General features: G+C 44.6%; 2 protein-coding genes across 8 annotated transcripts in view; one reads left to right on the top strand and one right to left on the bottom strand.

The window, feature by feature from the left end:
• Nucleotides 1-7372, bottom strand: part of CLUAP1 (clusterin associated protein 1) — a 42287-nt gene extending 34915 nt beyond the window's left edge. For all 7 annotated transcript variants that reach the window (XM_079799154.1, XM_079799150.1, XM_079799148.1 and 4 more), the window contains exons 1-5: nucleotides 7263-7372; nucleotides 4403-4514; nucleotides 3355-3439; nucleotides 2249-2428; nucleotides 725-820 (exon numbers count right to left, since the gene is read on the bottom strand). In XM_079799154.1, coding sequence (XP_079655280.1) covers nucleotides 725-820; nucleotides 2249-2428; nucleotides 3355-3439; nucleotides 4403-4514; nucleotides 7263-7284 — 495 coding nt within the window. In that variant the 5' untranslated portion in view covers nucleotides 7285-7372. The remainder of the gene's footprint in view (nucleotides 1-724; nucleotides 821-2248; nucleotides 2429-3354; nucleotides 3440-4402; nucleotides 4515-7262) is intronic.
• Nucleotides 7373-16763: 9391 nt separating this feature from the next.
• LOC307110351 (uncharacterized protein C16orf90 homolog) lies at nucleotides 16764-20936 on the top strand (the record flags this gene model as incomplete). The annotated part of the gene is made up of 3 exons (XM_079789437.1): nucleotides 16764-16809; nucleotides 17453-17872; nucleotides 18502-20936. The coding sequence occupies 3 exons, from the start codon at nucleotides 16764-16766 to the stop codon at nucleotides 18657-18659; spliced, it is 624 nt and encodes a 207-aa protein (XP_079645563.1). The 3' UTR covers nucleotides 18660-20936.
• Nucleotides 20937-21026: the final 90 nt, after the last annotated feature.

Raw genomic sequence — 21026 nt, 5'->3', positions numbered from 1 at the left:
ACCCCCAGACATTCTGACTCATTGGTTTCTGGGACAACCTGGACATCAGGTGATTTAAAAGCTCTATAGGAGCTCTATGGAAGTCCTCCAGAACCACACTCTTAAATAGCTCCTTAAACATGATGGACCATTCTCCTCGCATGACATTAGCTAGAATAGGATTGCAAGTAAACAAACTGTTAACACTAACTTTAACCGATCAGTAGTGACTGCCTAGATTACTGGTTCCCAAACTTTGCTGTGCGTTAGAATCACACAGAAGACTTGTAAAATCCGCAATGCCCAAGTCACATTTCATACCAATGATATCAAAATGGAAAGCCAGGCATCCGTAGTTGCATTGGGTGATTGCATTGGGCAGCAAGGTTTGGGAAGCATCATGGCTCAGAAGAGGATTTTGTTGAGAAGAATGTTGAGGCTGAGTTCACCAAGAAAAGCACCATGATCAATAAAGTATGACATGGACAAAGGAGAAAAGTCTCAGTAACATGCCACATACTAGTATTTGCCATTCCTGAACTAGAAGTCAAAGTTATTAAAAATAGACCAGTGCCCACTGAAGCAGGAATAGCAGCAAACACTATATATTACTCTCACACATTATATCATTTAATCAGGTACAGTTTAATAAAATCAGAAGAACAGGGGCAAAAAGAATTGGAAAAGAAAGCCTTGAAAATCTGCTTAGCTGAGAAAGTAATTAAGTTATCTGAGCACTGCTTACCCTCAACTCTACCTCCTTGCCCAGCAAGTCATACAGAGTTGCTCCTTTGTACGTGATTTCAGAAGCAAGCTGCCTGGCTGCTTTCAAATCTGCAATCTGGAAAGAAAATATCAAAAACAGGAACCTCAGTGGCAGGTTTTTAATAGGCATTCAGAAATAACCAGTCTAATAGCAATCCCTACCTCCAGTCAGAATACTTGTCTAGAGAACACATTTTCCACAAGACATATCCTTACATCCTGTGGAAGAGAGCTCAGAGGATACCAGTTTAGGAAACACTGATCTAAGTACAAATTAGAACAACTTCCGGTCTCTTTAAAAACCCAAATGTCAAGTCAAATGCAATTGACTTGCTTCCTATTTGGACTAGGTCACCACAGGGGACTCCTACAGTGGTGAGTGACAGGGAGGGGCAATCGGAGGGACACATTTCCTAGTGCAGCATCCTGATGCCTTCTGTCCGCTCATTCTCTGCCTTTAGACTGCACTTCACATGACTGCTGCAAGGAACAAATGAGTTAACATGCAATAGGACCCAGCTCCCACAAGGGTGGCAGCCATTGCTATGAAGATGATAATGATGATGACTTAGCATCTAGCCCTGTGCGCAACTTCTTTTTTAGGATTTGCATGTCACCTCTTCTTCCTCGAATACATTAAATTTTCAGAGTCCAAACAAACATCTCCCTGCTCTGCTCACACTCCCTCTCCTAAACAAATCCCCAGTGTCTCTTTTTAAAAAAAAAATATCTTTTTATTGATTTCAGAGAGGAAGGGAGAGGGAGATATCAAGATAGAAACATCAATGATGAGAATCATTGATTGGCTGCCTCCTGCACCGACCTCCTACTGGGGATTGAGCCCGCAACCTGAGCATGTGCCCTTGACTGGAATCGAACCCGGGACCCTCCAGTCAGCAGGCCAATGCTCTATCCACTGAGCCAAAAAAGCTAGGGCCCCGGTGTCTCTTTTTTATTATCAAACCATCAGCAACGACTCTCAATATTCATTCACAGCTGACTTTCTTCCTATTTCCTTAGTCCTCTAGGATTCTGTTCCTGCTAGCTCTACTTCTCCTACCTTACTAGCAACAGGCTTTTAGTAAATAGTTGAATTACTTTATTATGACTTCTGCTTCTTTTTTTTTTCTTTTTATATTTTATTGATTTTCCAGAGAGAGGAAGGAAGAGGGATAGAGAGCTAGAAACATCGATGAGAGAGAAACATCGACCAGCTGCCTCCTGCACACCCCCCACCGGGGATGTACCCGCAACCAATGTACATGCCCTTGACCAGAATCGAACCTGGGACCTTTCAGTCCGCAGACCGGCGCTCTATCCACTGAGCCAAACCGGTTTCGGCATGACTTCTGCTTCTATCCAAATGCTGATGAGTACAAAACTGACAAACTGCCCTCATTCAAGGAGTAAGAAAAGAAGTAGTTCTATGAGTATATGACATGTTCCATTTCAGAGTGAGAAATACACATTTCATCCCTCACTACAAGCCGTTCATTGTCCTTACCTTTGAGCCAAGATCAAACTTGAATTTGCTGATATCGTCCTCTACTATTTTAGAGCCCTCCATCCCTTTGGTCTTCATAGCATTATAAAGGACAGAGGTGATCTTCAATAGTTCTTTCACTGCATACCCATCTGCTTGATAAAGCTTCTTAGTATTGAGTTTTATATGTGCTTTTGTGGCCTATTTTCAGACCAAAACAAACAAACAAACAAACAAACAAACAATTTAAGGCCTTTTCCATGTAGAATCTAAACCAAATCTCATGTAGGTAATTTGAAAATGTCTCTGCGAACAATTGGGATATAACCTGATTATAATAAGAATCAAACTTTCAAGTGACTCATACATTGCAAGTGGGTGTGTAAACTGATACAACCTTTTCTTTTTTTTAACTGATATAATCTTGATGGAGACCAATTTGGTAAAAGACAACACAATTACAAATACACATATCTTTTGACCTAGCAATTCCAATCCTGAGAATTTATCTTAGATATGGATATGGTAACAAAGGAAATGAGATGCTTATAGGTTATCTGTTACAGCAGTGCTTCAAAGAGCAAAAGTTATAAACACCTAAATGCCTATCCATATAAATTATATAAATTGTGGTTTATCCAGGCAAGCAATACTATTCGGGTGTTAAGAGAGAATAAGTTCTATATGTATTTGGAAAGTTCTCCAAAATGTACCATTAAGTGAAGAAGCAAGATTCTAAACAGTATGCCACCATTTGTGCAAAAAGAAGGAAAAGAATTTATATCCTATTTGCTTACATATGCATAAACTCTGGAAAATATTAATAGTGATTATTGGGAATGGAACTGGGCAGAAGGCAGACAGTATAGAGGATAAGAAGCCATTTTAATCTATCATTTCGTGATCTACAAAAAATTTTTTTCTGAACTATGAAATATATAACCTATTCAAAAATAAATTAAAATCTTAACAAATACTGAATTAAAATTAAATACTTTGCTGGAAAAATGGCTTTACAGAAACCTGGTAATAGAATAGGTTTAGAAACTTGAATAAAGCCCTAACTAGGACTTCTCTCTTTCTAACATATTTAATTTTACAACTCCATCAAATAAGCATGAACTAACCATGAACTGGGCAACTGACTTAATAAAGAAAACTCGGTCTTGTTCCGTCTCAACATCAGAAGGTATGTCAGTCTGAGGTTCATACCTATGAGAGAGAGCCAGACAGACACAGAGAGAAGACACCAGTTAATTACTATAAAGTCCACGAAAGTGAAAGTGGGCAACTGAGAGGTCAGTGGATCTGTAACGAGAAGCTCTCTGAGTCCCCTGCGAAGTCAGTAAGATTAAGAAAGACTTCAAAAGCAACACAAAACACCAAATATCCAAGGGAGCAAATCCTCACCCCAAGAATAGGGCTAACTAATTTCCAAAATAAAATTTGGGGCTCAGCTTAGAAAATGAAATCTCTCAGACTTCAAAGTTCAGTGAAAATAATCAGAATGACTACTTTGGCTGACAGCCCTTGACCCAGAGCTAACTAGTTAGCTCTGAGAAGCAGCAGAGTTGTTGGAATTACTTTATGTTATTAATGACCGACCAGGAGTCAGCAGACTGTAGCCCTTAGTTTCTGTACAGCTTGCCAGTCAGAAGGGTTTTATATTTTTCAAGGGTTATAAAAAACACACAAGGTAGAATATGCAAGAGAGATCTTGTGTTGCCTGCAACACCTAAGGTCTTTGCTATCTTCTTTTTTTCTTTTTCTTTTTTTTTTTCTATCTTCTTAACAAAAAGTTTGCCAACCGCAAATGTTAGATACTGGGTTTTACACACAAATTGAAATTGAAGTTATTTCTAATCCAGTGTACTCATTCGAGTGTGTAGGGAGGTACCTTGTCACTCCCTGATGAAGGTGAGGGAATGGAGAGGAACTTGGACCCCAGTGTCTGCTTCCTACTGAGAAATAGTCTCCCTTTACCACTCATTGGTATATTTCTATTCCTACACACTCTTTAAAAGTCAACTGATTTTTAACAGGTTACACCTAAATCTGTCAAACTCAAATTTTATTGAACTCTTCCTTTAGCTTCACAACAATAACCTGTTTCTAGGTGGCTAATAAATAAAATTGAGTATTCATTCTTAGACTGCAATAAAGTGCAATTCTAACCTTTTCACAAGCCAGAGAAGAACTTCAGATACAAGTCCAAAATTTGGTGTGCGGAAATTTTCCATAGAAATATGTCGAGGGTATCCCAAGGCTCTCATCATCTCTGTAAAATCTGTCCACGGGAAAATACAATTCAGTCAACTCATTGTCAAACAACAGCTAATTAACTTACTTTCTCTGCCTTCCCTTCTTATTCCCAATCTATTGACAGTTTTAGGGACTATTTATCAACTCTCTAAGAGGGAAATAAAAAGTAGTTAAAACTTAAAACACTCTGCTTCCTGAAAAACATGTAAAGTGCCCTGGGAGAAGTGGAAACTGTACATTAAAATGGGGTTTAGAGATTGGGTGTGAATATAATTTCTCTTTGATATCTCTCTTGAATATCTTCTTACCACTAAAAATGAGAAATACCTGGTCTTATAAAATGTCATAAATAAATGTATTTTTAAATCTTACACCTATGGATGAAGACAGTAGCGGGGGGTAAGGGCATGGGGTGGGGTGGGGAATCAGGTGGAGGGGAGCTATGGGGGGGGGAGAGGAACACCTGTAATAAGCTGAACAATAAAGATTTATTTAAAAATAAATAAATAAAATAAAAATATTTTTAAATGTTAACACTGATATTGTGGGGGGTGGTGATGGTGGTAGGGTGAAGTGCATGTTTCTGAGGTTTTTTTTTATTATAAAACAGATTAAAAAACAGTAATAAAAACTATTTTGATACTGGAGGCTGCTGTCACTAAGCTTTAAGCAGAACTTGGAAATGAACACAACAAACATGTTTTGAGTTCCAACAATATGCCAAGATCTATACTCAGTGTGCTCAAGGCTATTTAATGTCTGTCCTCGCTCTTCTTGACAGTAGATGTTCAAAATGTCCCAATAACAGTCACAAAGAAGCTTCCCAGGCATCAGAGATTAGGTTGGACTCCACCAGACCACAAAAGAGAAGGCATGAGCAGAGAAAAGGGCAGCGGCACTGAGGGTCTCTGTCACTGTTTTTTGGGAAATCTGAATAAAGTAATGGAAAATAAAGCAGCATCTCCCCGTCACAGAGTCAGGCATTGCCTAAATACTTCTTCCCACTAAGCCAGTGATGGCGAACCTCTGACATGCGTGTCAGTGCCATTTCTGATGACACGTGGCCGCTGAGGCGGCCACATGCCGAGGATGAAACATTTATGTTATTTAAACTATAAATATCGCGAAATAATGTTTTTTCCTCAAAGGGACACACTACCCGAGTTATGCTCAGTTTTTTGGCGAAGTTTGACATACCAAGCTCAAAAGGTTGCCCATCACTGCTAAGCAGTAGTTCTGTTCATTATGCAGCATTTTCAAAATGAGTAAGATTCTTACCATAAATTGTACAATTGTATAGCATTCATTTAATGTCAAAATGTTCAGAAATCCCCTCCTTGTACACTCTTCCCAATACAACTCCATTCAATGTCCCCTAGCAGAGTGCTCTCTCTAAACTACCAGGAAAGAGAAACTTGTCCCTACAACATATAGTCACCAAGAACCTTCAAATCCCAGAGGAAATAATTCACACTATGGGGCTAGTAGGCATATTAACAAAGCGTGACGATGCATCTTCCTGTATATTTACATTGTAGAAAAAGAGCAACTCATAACTGAAAGGAGTAATCTTTAATGGTGAAATTCCGGGTACCAGCAATTTAGTTAGAAAATTGGCCTTACAGAGCACACCAAACTGGCAATCCCGCTGCCAATTAGCTGAACTGCTTCTGATTCAGCAAATAACACTGTATAAAGGGCAAGGGATTTTTTTTTAAAATCCTCACTTGAGAATATTCTTCACTGGTTTTAGAGAGAGAGGAAAGGAGAGGTAGAGAGAGAAACATGGATTGGCTGCCTCCCGTACACGCCTCAACCGGGCTCGAACCCACACACTAGGTATGTGCCCCGACCTGGAATCGAACCCACAACCCTTTGGTGCACCGGACGATGCTTCAACCAACTGAGCCACCTTGCCAGGGCAAAAGGCAAAAGATTTGGATTCACACAGCACTATGGCCGGATCCTTGGTTCCGCCCAGTTCTGGCTGTGTGGCCTAAAGATACTTGACCTATCTGTGCCTCAAATATTTCATCCAGGAAGTATACCACCTACCTCGCTGTTAAAGTGAGGACTAAAATAAGATTGTGAATGTAAAATGTAACAGATGTACCCCCAAAGTAGTAGTAGCTAATTCTCATACCCATTCTTCCACTTCTCCAACCTTCTAGCAAAGGCATTTGGGTTCCATTTCCCTCATCAGCCCCTTTAGAAAGTATGAAGGCTTTGGAGGTTAGACAACCTGAATTCAAACTCTAGCGCCTACTCTCACCACCTGGGTGTGTCCTCTCTGTGCCCGTTTCCTCATTTCTAAATACAGAAGCGTGTTTAGAGGAGTAAATAAAATGATGCACACACACAGAACATTTACTACCTGGAAGATTGTAAAGATTCAAAAAAAAAATGTCAGCCGCAATTATTATTCAGCCGTTCCCCCACTCCCTCGGTTTTATTGTTCGTTTCTCAAGGTTCTAACCTAACCCAGCCCCAAAACGGTTTCTGCGTTTTCCACGGTAGCAAAGTGGCTATACAAATCCATTAAGATCAGATAAAATTAAGACTTCGGTTCCTCAGACGCACTAGCCACAGCCAGTGGCAGATACAAAACTTCCCATCACCGCAGAAAGTGCTGAGCCAGGGCCGAGGCGCTCTGCCCGGGGCGGGGGCGGCAGAGGCCGGGAGGGGCTCGGCGGGGCCCAGACGAGAGAACCCGGAGGCCGGAGCCCCTGTCTCTTGGGCGGCCCGCAGGTCACAAGGGGCAGGGTTGTCTTACTGCGGAGGTCGCGGAAGGACATGGCGCTCTGGTCCCCACCAGCCCGGAGTCTCCGCCGCCCCCAACTCAGTGCTGCAGGGTCTCTATGGCAACGCACGGAGCTCTCTACGGCGCGCAGCAGCGGCCAAACAAAACGGGAGGCGAAGCGGCCGGGCTGCGCGCGCACGCGCAAGAGAAGGGGAGGCGGGCTTGGGGATGCCTCGGAATCATGGACGGAAGTGCGGGATTACCGCCCGACAGGGGAGCTTCAAACCGCAGGGCATCTCCCTTGCAGAGAGACATTTGACACTGGCTGACAACGTTCTCAGCACCTATTATGTATATGAAACTATGCTAGGCGTTCTACATACTGCTTCCCATTTCCTCCAAAACTCCTCTTGGAAGAATGTACGATACTGTCACGAAGCTGGGTATCCCTTGCCCAGCACACTTCTCTCTGGCATGTGTAAACTGCTAGCTGTGGCTGCGTCAGAAGCCCCCGAAAACACACCGCAGCTTTAAAGGGCATAACCCCGAACTTCAGACGGAATGCCAGGGCTGACCGCAGTATCGCGAGAGGATGTCAGGCCTGGAACTGCGCACGCGCACCGGGCTCGTTCTCACAACAGGCCGGAAATCGGTCTGGGTCCTCGCGCGCCGGCGATTGTCCTGGTAACCGTGCCCTCCGTCGGGGCGTGTTTGTGCGCCTTGTTGAGGGACCGGAAGGCTCCAGGGTGAGGACCGCGCCCCACCTCCCGGCCAGATCAGCTGGGGCCTCAGGTGGGAGCCTTCACGTCGGCTGCTCTGGTGGAAGACAGGTGAAAAGAAGAGCTGGGAGATGAAGTGAGCTGAGCTTGGGAGGATGGGAGAGGAGGGACTGCCCACCGCTGGGATGTCCTCGCCCCCGTATTGGTGCTGGCAAAGTAACAGGCACATAAATGCACAGACGGTAAAGAGAATCCCCAAATACACCCACACATACATGGTCAGTAAGACAAAGGTGACAGAGCACTTCAGTGGAGAAAGAATAGTCTTTCAATAAATGGTTCGAAACTGTTAACGAAAAAAAACCATTGAAACCTGTAAAGAATTTTGTGAGTTTATTTGAGCCAAACTGTCGACATATGCCGGGAAGCAGAACCTCAATGAATTGAGATAATGCTCCGGAGAATGCAGGGTTACATCTATATTTATACATTGAAATCAAAGGAAAGGGACGTAGGTGAGTTACATGAAATCCATTGGTGACAGATTAGGGAGGTGGGACAAAGCAAAGCGGGGAAACCTCTGGGATAGGGTAAAAAGTGAAATGATGGACATGTGCTTCTCTTACAGAGATGGATACAGGATACTTTAACGTAATTAACAGTTGACAATTAACTTGATAACAATGAGGGAATGTCCCGGTGCCATTGTTGTGCCCTGAGGGGTCCGGGGTAAAGGAAGTTACAAGTTACCCAAACATCTCACAGACATCTCACAGATATGTTATCTTAGAGGCAAAAAGGCAAATGGGCTCAGTAAAGAAGATCTAAGTTGATCTTTGTCAGAGAAGATATCGGACTAGGACATGACTACCCACTATAACCTGTTTGTAGTTAAATATTTAATTTTCAAACCATCCTTTGTGGTTATTCCAGGTCTCTGAGTTTGCAAGACTGCCACACAGGCCTCCCCTGAGCTTGTCAGGTTAGCATGTGGCTCCTTTCGTCCACAAAACAATTAACAATTGGAAATCCAAATAAATGAACCTTCACAATTACCTAAATATAAAACCTAAAACTGTCACCTTACAAGAAACTACTGTTTATATCAAGTGGTATTTTTAAGTTAAAAAAAAAAAACACCTAAAACTAAAACTTTTCTAGAAGAAAACTTAGGGAGAAGCTTTATGACTGGATTAAGCAGGATTTCTTAGATACACCAAAAAAAAAAAAATGTTTAAGTAAACTGGACTTTATAAAAAGTTAAAACCGCCCTAACTGGTTTGGCTCAGTGGATAGAGCATCAGCCTTCGGACTCAAGGGTCCCAGGTTCGATTCCGGTCAAGGGCATGTACCTTGGTTCCTTGGTTCCCGGCACCTACCCAGAAGGGGATGTACAGGAGACAGCTGATATATTTTATTGATTCTTTACAGAGAGGAAGGGAGAGGGATAGAGAGTTAAAAACATCAATGAGAGAGAAACATCGATCAGCTGCCTCCCACACACCCCCCACTGGGAATGTGCCCACAACCAAGGTACATGCCCTTGACTGGAATCGAACCTGGGACCCTTCAGTCCGCAGGCCGACGCCCCATCCACTGAGCCAAACCAGTAGGGCAATAAAATATATATATTTTTAAAAGTTAAAACTTCTCTTCAAGACACTTTTTTTAAAAATGCATTTGAATTGATTTCAGAGAGGAAGGGAGAGGGAGAGAGAGAGAAACATTGATGAGAGAATCATTGATTGGCTGTCTCCTGCACACACACCCTCCCCCTCCTCAATGGGGATAGAGCTGCCAACCTGGGCATGTGCCCTGACCGGAATCTAACCCTGACCTCCTGGTTTATAGGTGGATGGTCAACCACTGAGCCTCGCCAGTTGGGCAAGGTACTTTTAAGAAAATGAAAGACTAGCCCTCGTTGGTTTGGCTCTGTGAATAGAGCATCAGCCTGAGGACTGAAGTGTCCCAGGTTCAATTCCAGTCAAGGGTACAATTCCAGTCCAGGGTATGTGCCTCGGTTGCAGGCTTGATCCCTAGCCCGGGTGCGTGCGGGAGGCAACCAATCCAACATGTCTCTCTCACATTGATGTTTTTCTCTTCTCTCCTCTTCCCCTCCCCCCCCCCTCTTCCTTTCACTCTCTCAAAATCAATGGGAAAATACCCTCTGGTGAACATTAACAAAACAAAGAAAATGAAAGGATAATCCACCGTTTAGAAGAAAATATTCACAAACCATCTGATGAAAAGTTTTATCCAGAATACATAACAAACTCTCAAAATTCAATCCAATTAGAAAGTGGACAAAAAATGTAAACAGATACTTCAAAGAAGATGATATATACAAATAATAAGCAAAGCAAAAGATGCTCAAGGTTATTAGTCCTTAGGAAAACGCATGTTAAACCACAATAACATATCACTAGATAGTTATTTGTATGGCTAAAATAACAAACAACAAAAAGCCTGACAGTGGGAACCGCTCAAAAGGATGTGTACCGACTTGAACTTTTGTACATTATTGCCTCCACCATTTTACATTCCCACTAGTAGTGTAGGAGGATTCCAGTTTCTCCACATCCTCGTTAACATTTCTCAAATTCTTTAAATTTAATTATATCCATCTTATGGGTAAGAAGTAGTTACTACATTGTTTTAAATTGTATTTCCCTAATGACTAATACTGTTGAGCATCTTTTCTTGTGCTTGTTGACAGTTCGTGTATCTTCTTTGGAGAAATATCTCTTCAACTTCACCATTTTTAAATTGGGTTGTCTTTTTGTTGTTGAATTATAAGACTTCTTTATATATTCTGCATACTACACACTTATCAGATATATGATTTGCAAATATTTTATCACATTCTATAAGTTTTTACTTCTTGAGAGTGTCTTTTGCAGCAGCAAAATTTTAAATGTTTATGAAGTCAAATTTATGTTTTCTTTTACTCGTAGTTTTGTCATATCTAACAATTCATTGCCAAAACCAAGCTCATGGAGATTTATGTTTTCTTCTAAGAGTTTTATAGTTTTAGCTCTTACATTTAGGTCTTTGATGCATTTTGAGTTAATTTTTGTATTCTGGTATGAGATAGGGCTCTTGCATGTGGCTATCCAGTTGCCCCAGCACCATTTGTTAAAGAAATTTTTTACCCCTTTGAATAGTCTTGGCACTCTTGTTGAATATCAATTGACCATAGATATATGGCTTTATTTCTGGTCTCTCTAATCTGTTCCATTGGTTGTGATGTCTATCCTTGTGCTGGTTCCATACTATTTTGGTTAAATGTAAATTCTTCTTTTTAAACATTGTTTTGGTTATTTGGGCTCCCTTATAATTTCACATGAATTTTAGAATCAGCTTTCCTGTTTCTGCATAAAAGGCCATTGGGATTTTCAAAGTATCTGTAGATCACTTTAGGGAGTACTGCTGTCTTAACAATATTAAACCTTCAACTCATGAACAGGAATATTTTTCCATTTTATAAGTCTTTTTTTTTAAATATATTTTATTGATTTTTTACAGAGAGGAAGGGAGAGGGATAGAAAGCTAGAAACATCAAAGAGAGAGAAACATCGACCAGCTGCCTCCTGCACGCCCCCTACCGGGGATGTGCCCGCAACCAAGGTACATGCCCTTGACCGGAATCGAACCTTGGACCTTTCAGTCCGCAGGCTGACGCTCTATCCACAGAGCCAAACCGGTTTCGGCCATAAGTCTTTATTTTAGCAATGTTTTGTAGTTTTCAGTGTTATCTTGCAATTCCTTGGTGAAATTTATTCGTTTTATCCTTTTTGTTCTTTTGCCAGTGTATAGAAATACAATTTTTGTGTTTATCTTATATCTAGCAACTTTGCTGAACTTTCTTAACTCTAATAGTTTCACTGTCTCAAATAATTTTGAGTGTGGACTAATTTTTCTCTATACACTAGTAAAATCATGTTATCTGTGAATTGATAGAATTTAAAGTTTAACATTAATTTTTCAGTTACAGTTGACATTCAATATTATATATTTCAGGTGTATAGCATAAGGATTAGACATTTATATAACTTATACGTGATCCCCCCAATAAGTCTAGTACCCACCTGACACCACAAATAGATATTACAATATTATTGGCTATACTCCCTAGGCTTATGTTACATCTCCATGTCTTTTTAAAAACTGATGAGACACACAGAGAGAGAAAAAGAGAAACACCTATTAGTTGTTCCACTTATTTATGCATTCATTGGTTGATTCTTGTATGTGCCCTGACCAGGGATCAAACCTGCAACCTTGGTGTATTGGGATGACAATCTAGCCAACTGAGCCACCCATCCAGGGCTCCCATGACTATTTTGTAACTGCCAATTTGTACATATGCTTTTTCTTTTTTTTTCTTTTTTTTTTTTTTTTTACCATGTCCCCCAACTCCCCATCTGGCTACTCTCAGTTTGTTCTCTGTATCTATGAGTTTCTGTTTTATTAGTTCATTTATTTTGTTTTTAAGGTTCCACATATAAGTGAAATCACATGGCATTTTTCTTTGTCTGTCTGACTTATTTCACTTAGCATAACACACTCTGAGTCCATCCATGTTTTCATAAATGGTAAGATTCCATTCTTATGACCGAGTAATATTCCCCTATATATACATCTTTATCCAGTCATCTATGACTGGACAGTTAGGTTGCTTCCATATCTTGGCTATTGTGAATAATGCTGCAATGAACATAGGATGCATATATCATTTCAAATTAGTATTTTGGATGTCTTTGGATAAATACCCAGAAGTGAAATTGCTGGGTTATATGATAGTTCTATTTTTAATTTTTGACGACTTCATACTATTTCCATAGTGGCTGCACTAATTTGTAATGCCAACAGTGCACAAAGGTCCCCTTCCCCCAAATCTTCACCAACACTTGTTGATTTATTAATAATAGCCATTTTGACAATTGGGAGGTGACATCCCATTGTAGTTTAAATTTGTATTTCCCTTATGGTTAGTGACATTGAGCATCTTTTCTTATATCTTACTAGAGGCCTGGTGCATGGAATTCATGCACTCGAGGGTTGGGGGTGTCCCTCTGCTGGGATTGCGAAAGGGTGCAGGCCAGGCCAAGGGATCCCACCGGTGCACGATCGGGGCCAGGGAGGGACATGGGAGGTTGGCCAGCCAGGAAGGGACCACAGGAGGGCTCCAGGGCGTGTCCAGCCCATCTCACTCAGTCCCGATCGGTCGGACCCCAGCAGCAAGCTAACCTACCAGTCGGAGCTTCTGCCCCCTGGTGGTCAGTGCACATCATAACAAGCAGTTGTGTGGCCTTAGCATATTATTAGCATACTAGAGGCCCCGTGCACGAAATTCGTGCACAGAGGGGGGTTGTCCCTCAGCCCAGCCTGTACCCTCTCCAATCTGGGACCCCTCGAGGGATGTCCGACTGCCCGTTTAGGCCCGATACCAGTATCGGGCCTAAACGGGCAGTCGGACATCCCTCTCACAATCCAGGACTGCTGGCTCTCAACTGCTCGCCTGCCTGCCTTCCTGATTGCCCCTAACCGCTTCTGCCTACCAGCCTGATCACCCACTAACCACTCCGCTGCCAGCCTGATTGATGCCTAACTACTCCTCTGCCAGCCTGTTTGCCCCCAACTTCCCTCCTCTGCGGCCTGGTCACCCCTAACTGCCCTCCCCTGCAGGGTTGATTGCCTCCAACTGCCCTCCCTTGCAGGCCGGGTCCCTCCCAACTGCCCTCCCCTGCTGGCCATCTTGTGGTGGCCATCTTGTGTCCACATGGGGGCAGGATCTTTGACCACATGGGGGAAGCCATATTGTGTGTTGGAGTGATGGTCAATCTGCATATTACTCTTTTATTAGATAGGATAGAGGCCTGATGCAGGAGTGGGGGCCAGCTGGTTTGCCCTGAAGGGTGTCCCGGATCAGGGTGGGGGTTCCCTTGGGGCATGGGGCGGCCTGAGCAAGGGGCCTGTGGTGGTTTGGTTTGCAGGCCGGCCATGCCCCCTGGCGACCCAAGCGGCGGCCCTGGTATCTGGAATTTATTTACCTTCTACAATTGAAACTTTGTAGCCTAGAGAGGAGCCAAGCCTCCTGCATGCTCCACGGCCGGCAGCCATTTCTGTTTGGGTTAATTCACCTTCTATAATTGAAACTTTGTAGCCTTAAGCGGAGGCCTGGGTCCCCAGGGTGTGCGGAAAGCTTTGCTTTCTCCGTTGCCGCAGGCAACCCTGGCCTGCTCTCTCCAGCTCCGTGGCTGCCGCCATTCTGTTTGAATTTGTTTACCTTCTATAATTGAAACTTTGTAGCTTGAGTGGAGGCTTAGGCCTGGCAAGGGCATGCGGAAAGCTTGGCTTCCTCTGTTGCCTGGGAAACCTTGCTCTCTGTGGCTGTAGCCATCTTGGTTGGGTTTATTTGCATGCTCATCCTGATTGGCTGGTGGGCGTGGCTTGGGCTGGTGGGCATGGCTTGGGCATAGCGAAGGTGCAGTCAATTTGCATATTACCCTTTTATTAGGTAGGATTACACTTTGATTGGTTGAACGGAAAATCGAATGACTGGACACTTAGCATATTAGGCTTTTATTTTATATGATGATTGGCCATGTGTATGTCATCTTTGGAGAAATGCCTATTCAGGCATGTTTAAATATTTTTCTCTGCCCATTTTTAAATCTTTTTGGTGCTAAATTGTATGAGTTCCTTATATCTGGATATTAACCCCTTATCGATGTATCATTGGTGAATATCATCTCCCACTCAGTAGGTTGTCTTTTTGTTGATGGTTTCCTTTGCTGCGCAAAAACTTTTTAGTTTGATATAGACCCATTTATTTTTTGTTGGATTGTTTCCCTTGCCCAATTGAGACATATCCAGAAAATTTTTGCTAAGAGCAGTGTCAGAGTTCACTGCCTGTTTTCTTCTAGGAGTTTTATGGTTTCAAGTCTTACACTTAAGCCTTTAATCCATTTTGAGTTTATTCTTATATATAGTGTAAGAAAGTGGTCTAGGTGTATTTATTTATTTATTTATTTGGCATATACCTATCCAGTTTCCCCAACACCATTTATTGAAGAGATATTCTTTACCCTATATTCTTGCATCCTTTGTCATAAATTAATTGACCATATAGATGAGGGTTTATTTCTGGGCTCTCTATTCTGATCTGTGTGTCCGTTTTTATGCCAGTACAATGTTGTTTTGATTACTATAGTTTTGTAGTATAGTTTGAGATCAAGTAGCACAATACCTCCTCCAACTTTGTGTTTTTTTTCTTTTACAAGCAAAAGTTTATTTAGAAGGTCACAGAGGTAGAAAAAGTGAGCCAGCTGGGCTGCATGGGCTCAGGAAACAAGTTATAGAGCAGTGGTTCTCAACCTTCCTAATGCCGCGACCCTTTAATACAGTTCCTCATGTTGTGGTGACCCCCAACCATAAAATTATTTTCGTTGCTACTTCATAACTGTAATTTTGCTACTGTTATGAATCGTGATGTAAATATCTGTGTTTTCCGATGGTCTTAGGCGGCCCCTGTGAAAGGGTCGTTCGACCCCCAAAGGGGTCGCAACCCACAGGTTGAGAACTGATGTTATCGAGTCAAAAAAGGGGGCTTTATAGCTTAGAAGAAAGGCAAAGGTAACATGCCTGGGGAAATAAGTAGGGGGAAAGCATGGGAGTGCTCCAGAGAAGGAGCACAGCCCAACTTTGTCCTTAAGGTTGCTTTGGCTATTTGGGGTCTTTTGTGGTTCCACATAAAGTTTAGGATTGTCTAGTTCTGTGAGAAATGCCCTCAGTGTTTTGATAGGGATTGCTTTGAAACTATAGATTGATCTGCGAAATAAGGACATTTTAACTATGTTAAATTCTTCCTATCCATGTATATACTTCCATTTATTTGTATCTTCTTCAAGGTCTTATAATTTTTCAAGTACAGCTTTTTTACCTCATGGATTAAATATATTCCTAAGTATTTTATGGTTTTTTTTTTTATGCAATTATAAATGATATTGTTTCCTTAATTTCTCTAATAGTTCATTATTAGTATATAAAAATGCAACTGATTTCTGAATATTAATTTTGTATCCTATTTTATTGAATTTACTATTTCTAATATCGTTTATATATGTAGTTATGTCATCTACAAATAATGAAAGTTTTACTTTTTCCTTACCAATTTGGATGCCTTTTATTTGAAAGTTTAACTTTTTAAGAAATTATTTCCCAAAGTGTTGGTGCCATTTAACATTCCCACTAGTAGTATATAAGAGTTATAGTTCCTCCACAGTATTTCTTCACACTTTGTATGAGCCACACAATACCCTTACTTTACTTATGGGAAAATGGACAGTTAAAAAAGTTGTGACTAAAAAAAACCCAAACAAACAAACTTGTGACTTACCCACTCAGAACCACCTTATCAGCATGCTCAAAGCACTGACCCAGGTTTCACTAAGTCTGTACCCCTAAACCTCATTTTCCAACCACAGATGAGGAAACTGAGATTCCCAGGAGGTCACCTCTGGAAGTGACTCCTCAGCCTGCAAGAGCTGAGTCTGTTTTGTACGGCCTGTCCCAAGCCAGAGGGACCAGGGACCTCCTCTCGGGTTCTGCCCCCTTCCCTTGCTCTCCTCCCACCCTGTCTCTGTCCAGGGCATAATCCTACCTCTAACTCAGGGGGCCCAGGAAGGCTTCCCTGTGACATCACACAGCCGGTTGCTAAGGGAAACCTGCAGACCCACCCCCTAGGCAGGGGAGAGCAGAGCCCTGCTGCACAGAAGGCTGGACCACTCCTCCCCCACCAAACTGGCCCTCAATGGAAGCCTTGGTCTGTGCGTTCTCTGAGCTGCACATAAGAGAAGGTGCGGGGCTATGGGAAAGAATGGCAGGAAGAGAGATGTCCTACTGTTCTGACGTGGGCCCAAAGCCACTAGGGACATGTATACTTGGGAGAGAGGAATGGCCACTGGTCCCGGATGTGTGACCTGGACTGTGTGATTCTGAACCCACTGTGAAATATCTATACTGGTACCAGAGTGACCTAGGGTAGGGGTAAAAAATGGGTAGCAGAAGGCCCTAGCTAGTGTGGTCAGTGGTTAGAGCATAGGCCCATACACTGAAGGTCATGGGTTCAATTTCTGGTCAAGGGTACGTACCTGAGTTGCAAGTTCAAACGCCGGCCCAGTTGGGTCGCCTGTAGGAGGCAATCAATGTGTCTCGTTTACATCTCTCTCTCTTTCCCTTTTCCCTCCCCTATCCTCCTTTCCTTCTACTCTCTCTAAAAATCCATGGGAAAAAATATCCTCAGGTGAGGATTAACAAAAAAAGGGGAAGGTGGCAGGAGGGCTTGAAGTCCTGAAAGAGAATTTGGTGCCAGACCTCCCTGTTGGCTGGGAGAGGAAAGAGGATTAATACATTGGGTCAGGGGAGGCTGGAGGCAAGGATTTAGTCCATTTGCCAGGTAAGCTGAGGTTTGGCAGGCTGACATGGAGCCCATCACATGAGCATGTGATGTGTTGTTCTCCCATCATGGCTGCTGTGGCCACCACCCTCCTGCTTTCCCCTCCACAGATTCCGTGAGCTGGGCCCAAGGACTCCCCAGTCACCCCGACACACCATCCAACATCTACGAAGGAGGGCTGGGGGCCCAGCAGCAGCAGTGTCCCAGTGCCCAGGGAAGCAAGCCCAAGAACTTCCGGCTGCGCCACCTCCGGGGCCTGGCCCTCTATCTACCAGGCCACATGCAGCCTGCTGGCCAGTGTGAGAGTCACTGGCTGGGCCGGCTCATGGCTGGGAGCTGCCTCCCATGGCCTGAGGGCATGGCCTGGCCCCTGGACCTGCCACAGGGTACTCTGAACCCAGGTAACAGCCACCGTTCAGCCATTCTGGAAGCTCAACTGCCCGGGGACAGCCTGGGAAATACAGGTGAGCACCTGTCTAGGTGATGCAGGAGGGAGAGACCCTTCCAGGGAAGGGGTGGGTTGGAGATCAGATGGATGCAGATGGGCCCTTCTCCACTCCCAAGCCTCAGGGTTTCTGTCCCCTCTCTGCAACTGACAAGCTCCCCCACTTCTGGTTGGGCCTCAGTTTCCCCATTAGTGAAATGAAGGGTTTGGGTTAAATGAAGAACTTAAACCATGTTCCCTCTTCCTTCTCCCTCCCTCATGGGTTATCTTTAAAAGAGACACCCTCCCCCCCCCCCCAATTCCACTCCTATTTTATTTTTTTAAAATATATTTTTATTGATTTCAGAGAGGAAGCGAGAGGGAGAGAGAGAGAAACATCAATGATGAAAGAGAATCATTGATTGGCTGCTTTTGCACACCCCCCAACTGTGGATCGAGCCTGCAACCCAGGCATGTGCCCCTGACTGGAATCAAACCCGGGACCATTGAGTCCGCAGGTCAATGCTCTATCCACTGAGCCAAACCAGCTAGGGCTCCACTCCTGTTTTAAAGGATGTCAGGTTCGCGAGGGGGGCATCATAGGATAAGATAGGCTGGCAGCCTCCCCTGAGGCCCTCCAAGTAACTCCTCCCTCCCCCCTTTCCTCAGCATCCAGTTCCAGCATGGATCCAGCCAAGGGTGCCCCCTCCCAGCCTGGTACCCATGAAGGCTTGGGGTTCAGGCCCAAGAGATCCTGGGAGGCCTCAGAGGAGTCCACATGTCCACTGTGCAAGAGAATCTGCTCTGGGGCTCCGAAGAGGCCGTAGGGATCCAAGTGCTGTTTTCACAGCTTCAGGACAGGAGGGGAAAGATGATCCAGGAGGTGGCGGAGGAGGCAGGTCCAGAGAGGAAGGGCTCAGCCCCACCAGTAGACCCTCCAGATGGAGACACCTGCCGATGCCCAGCACCAGAGCCTGGGCCAGTCTTGGGAAAACTCAAGGGGAGGGAGGAGGAGGTCCTGAGGGAGGGACAGAAAAAAAAAATAGAAGCCTCGCCATGCCCTTGCAGCCTGCTCCAACTCAAGTAAACCACTTGTACCTGGAGGCCGGGCTGAGTGGAGAGTGGGGCTCCCAAAGAGGCTGGGGAGCCTGCTGGTCTAATTTCAATAAAAGCCAAAGCCCACATGCACCTTTGTCCCTCCGTCTATCATCAGTTAGAGAAACAGCCCCTTGGCACCTGTGTTTCTGAGAGCAAGTTTCCATGTTCTTGGCCCTGTTGATATTTGGGACCAGATCATTCTTTGTAGTGGGGGCCATCGGGTGTGTTGTGGGATGTTTAGCAGTGTCAGCAGCCTCTACCCACTAGATTCAGCTAGCTCCCTCCAAACTGTGACAACCAAAAGTTTCTCCAGAGTGTCCAATATCCCCTGGGGTAGAATCACTCCTGGTCTATGTTGCTAGGCCTCAGCCCTGTGGGGACAGGATGGGAAGACCAAGGTTTGGCCTCAGTGACCCTCACTGTCTGGCTGACTTCCAGTCCTGGCAGCCCGGGTTGGAAGCCCCTTTGGGGGGCTCCTGCCATACCCACGTGATAGTGTCTATGATTCTGGAGACCAGGAGAGCTGGGTTCCTTCCAGACTGCCCCCAGGGTTCAGATCGGAGTCCAGTCTGTGGTGGCCTCCACTGGGCCACATCCCGGTGGTCTGGCCCTGTGTATTACTTCCTATCTTGACTTGGCATTGGCTCTGGGTCTTGCTTTACCAATAGATGTGGTAGAAGTAACTTGGCATCACTTCTGGCATGAAGGAAGCCTAGTAGCTTCTAGTGTGTGTGTGTCGGGGGATCAATATCCAAATAGAGCCCACACACGGTGGGAAACCAGCCCACACCAGGGGAGGCCACCACTGACCTCTGAACCACCTTGGGAGTGCAGCCCTCAGCCCGTTGGGCCACCCTTGCTGAAGCGTGGCGGGCAGACAAATCACAGGCTAGTCTTTCCCCCAAGGAAGGACATCTGCTGCAGCTGAGTTGGTCTCCAAACCATTCTTCCTTAAGCCTCCCAAAGCTTTTTTGAAAAGCACTCCAGAGAGGCTGACAAGTGGAAAAGCCATGGCCATGGCATGCTGGGGACGGGGAACTGATGTGAAGGAGCACCCAGGACCTCAAACAAGCAGACATTGGTGGAAATGCACACTGACCAACCTGGGGCATCCTCACCCCATTCCCTGAATGGCCACCAGGATCCAGTCTCAGCTCTTGGGAGCCTATCCTTGAAGCCTGAGGGGTTGGAAGGGCACAGTTACCTTTAGGGCAATGGTCTCCAGAATCCCTGCCCCTACCCACCCTTGCAAGTTAATACTTGGCCAATGACTAACCAAGGGCCCCAAGGAGTCACCCCTCAATCCTGAAGCTGACCCATTAAACAAGGTGTATCTGCCTCAATTAGCAAGGGTGTAACTCACAGCACTAGGATGCTGTGAGACCAGGCCAGTTCACTGACCTTGAAACATTCAATGCCTCCAGCCTCCATACAACCCCATGGGCTCCCTGACACCCAGCTCTGCAGGTGCCTCAGGCCCTGTTCTGGGGAGGGCTGTCTGGGTGATGCGCCACCGTCAAGGGAGCAGTACACACACAGGTTTTAGAGGGGCCGTTGAAGAGCTGCGTGGCTCCTGGGTAATTGCCGGCCCCTGAACCAGTTTTCATGTCTAATGGGGCGACTAGCATGACTCCATACCTCAGGGTGGCCAGAAACTCCAAGGAGAGGTTGCTGGGAGCACATGGTTCCAGACTTGGCCAACCGCAGGCTCCCATGATGAGGTGCCCTGGACCAAAGGTCCCAGTCCCCCCAGGCTCCTGTGGCAAGGTGCACTGGCCCAGGGTTCCTATCTGACCACTGTATTGTGTCACCTATCGAGCTTTCTCTAAGCCAGGATAGTGACCCCCGAGGACCATGCCCCAGCTCAAGGCCTAAGGTTGGCCAAGGAGACTCCCAAACAAATGGGGACAGCTGCCTGAGGATCTTCTGAGTTTAAAGAAAGAACCCAGTTGTGCTTTGCAACTCTGAACCCTCTTCCCCAGGACTGCATTATTTGGCAGGATAACTGACACAAAACAGTCGGTCCTGTTACCTGGAAGCCATCCTTGGGACTTGACAGCAACCAACAAGCAGCTCCTGGGCCATCTAAAACCACT

Source organism: Cnephaeus nilssonii (assembly GCF_951640355.1).
Source record: "Cnephaeus nilssonii genome assembly, chromosome: 2".
Lineage (NCBI taxonomy): Eukaryota > Metazoa > Chordata > Mammalia > Chiroptera > Vespertilionidae > Cnephaeus > Cnephaeus nilssonii.
Note: the sequence above shows the minus strand (reverse complement) of the source record. Positions and strands in the feature narration are given on the sequence as shown.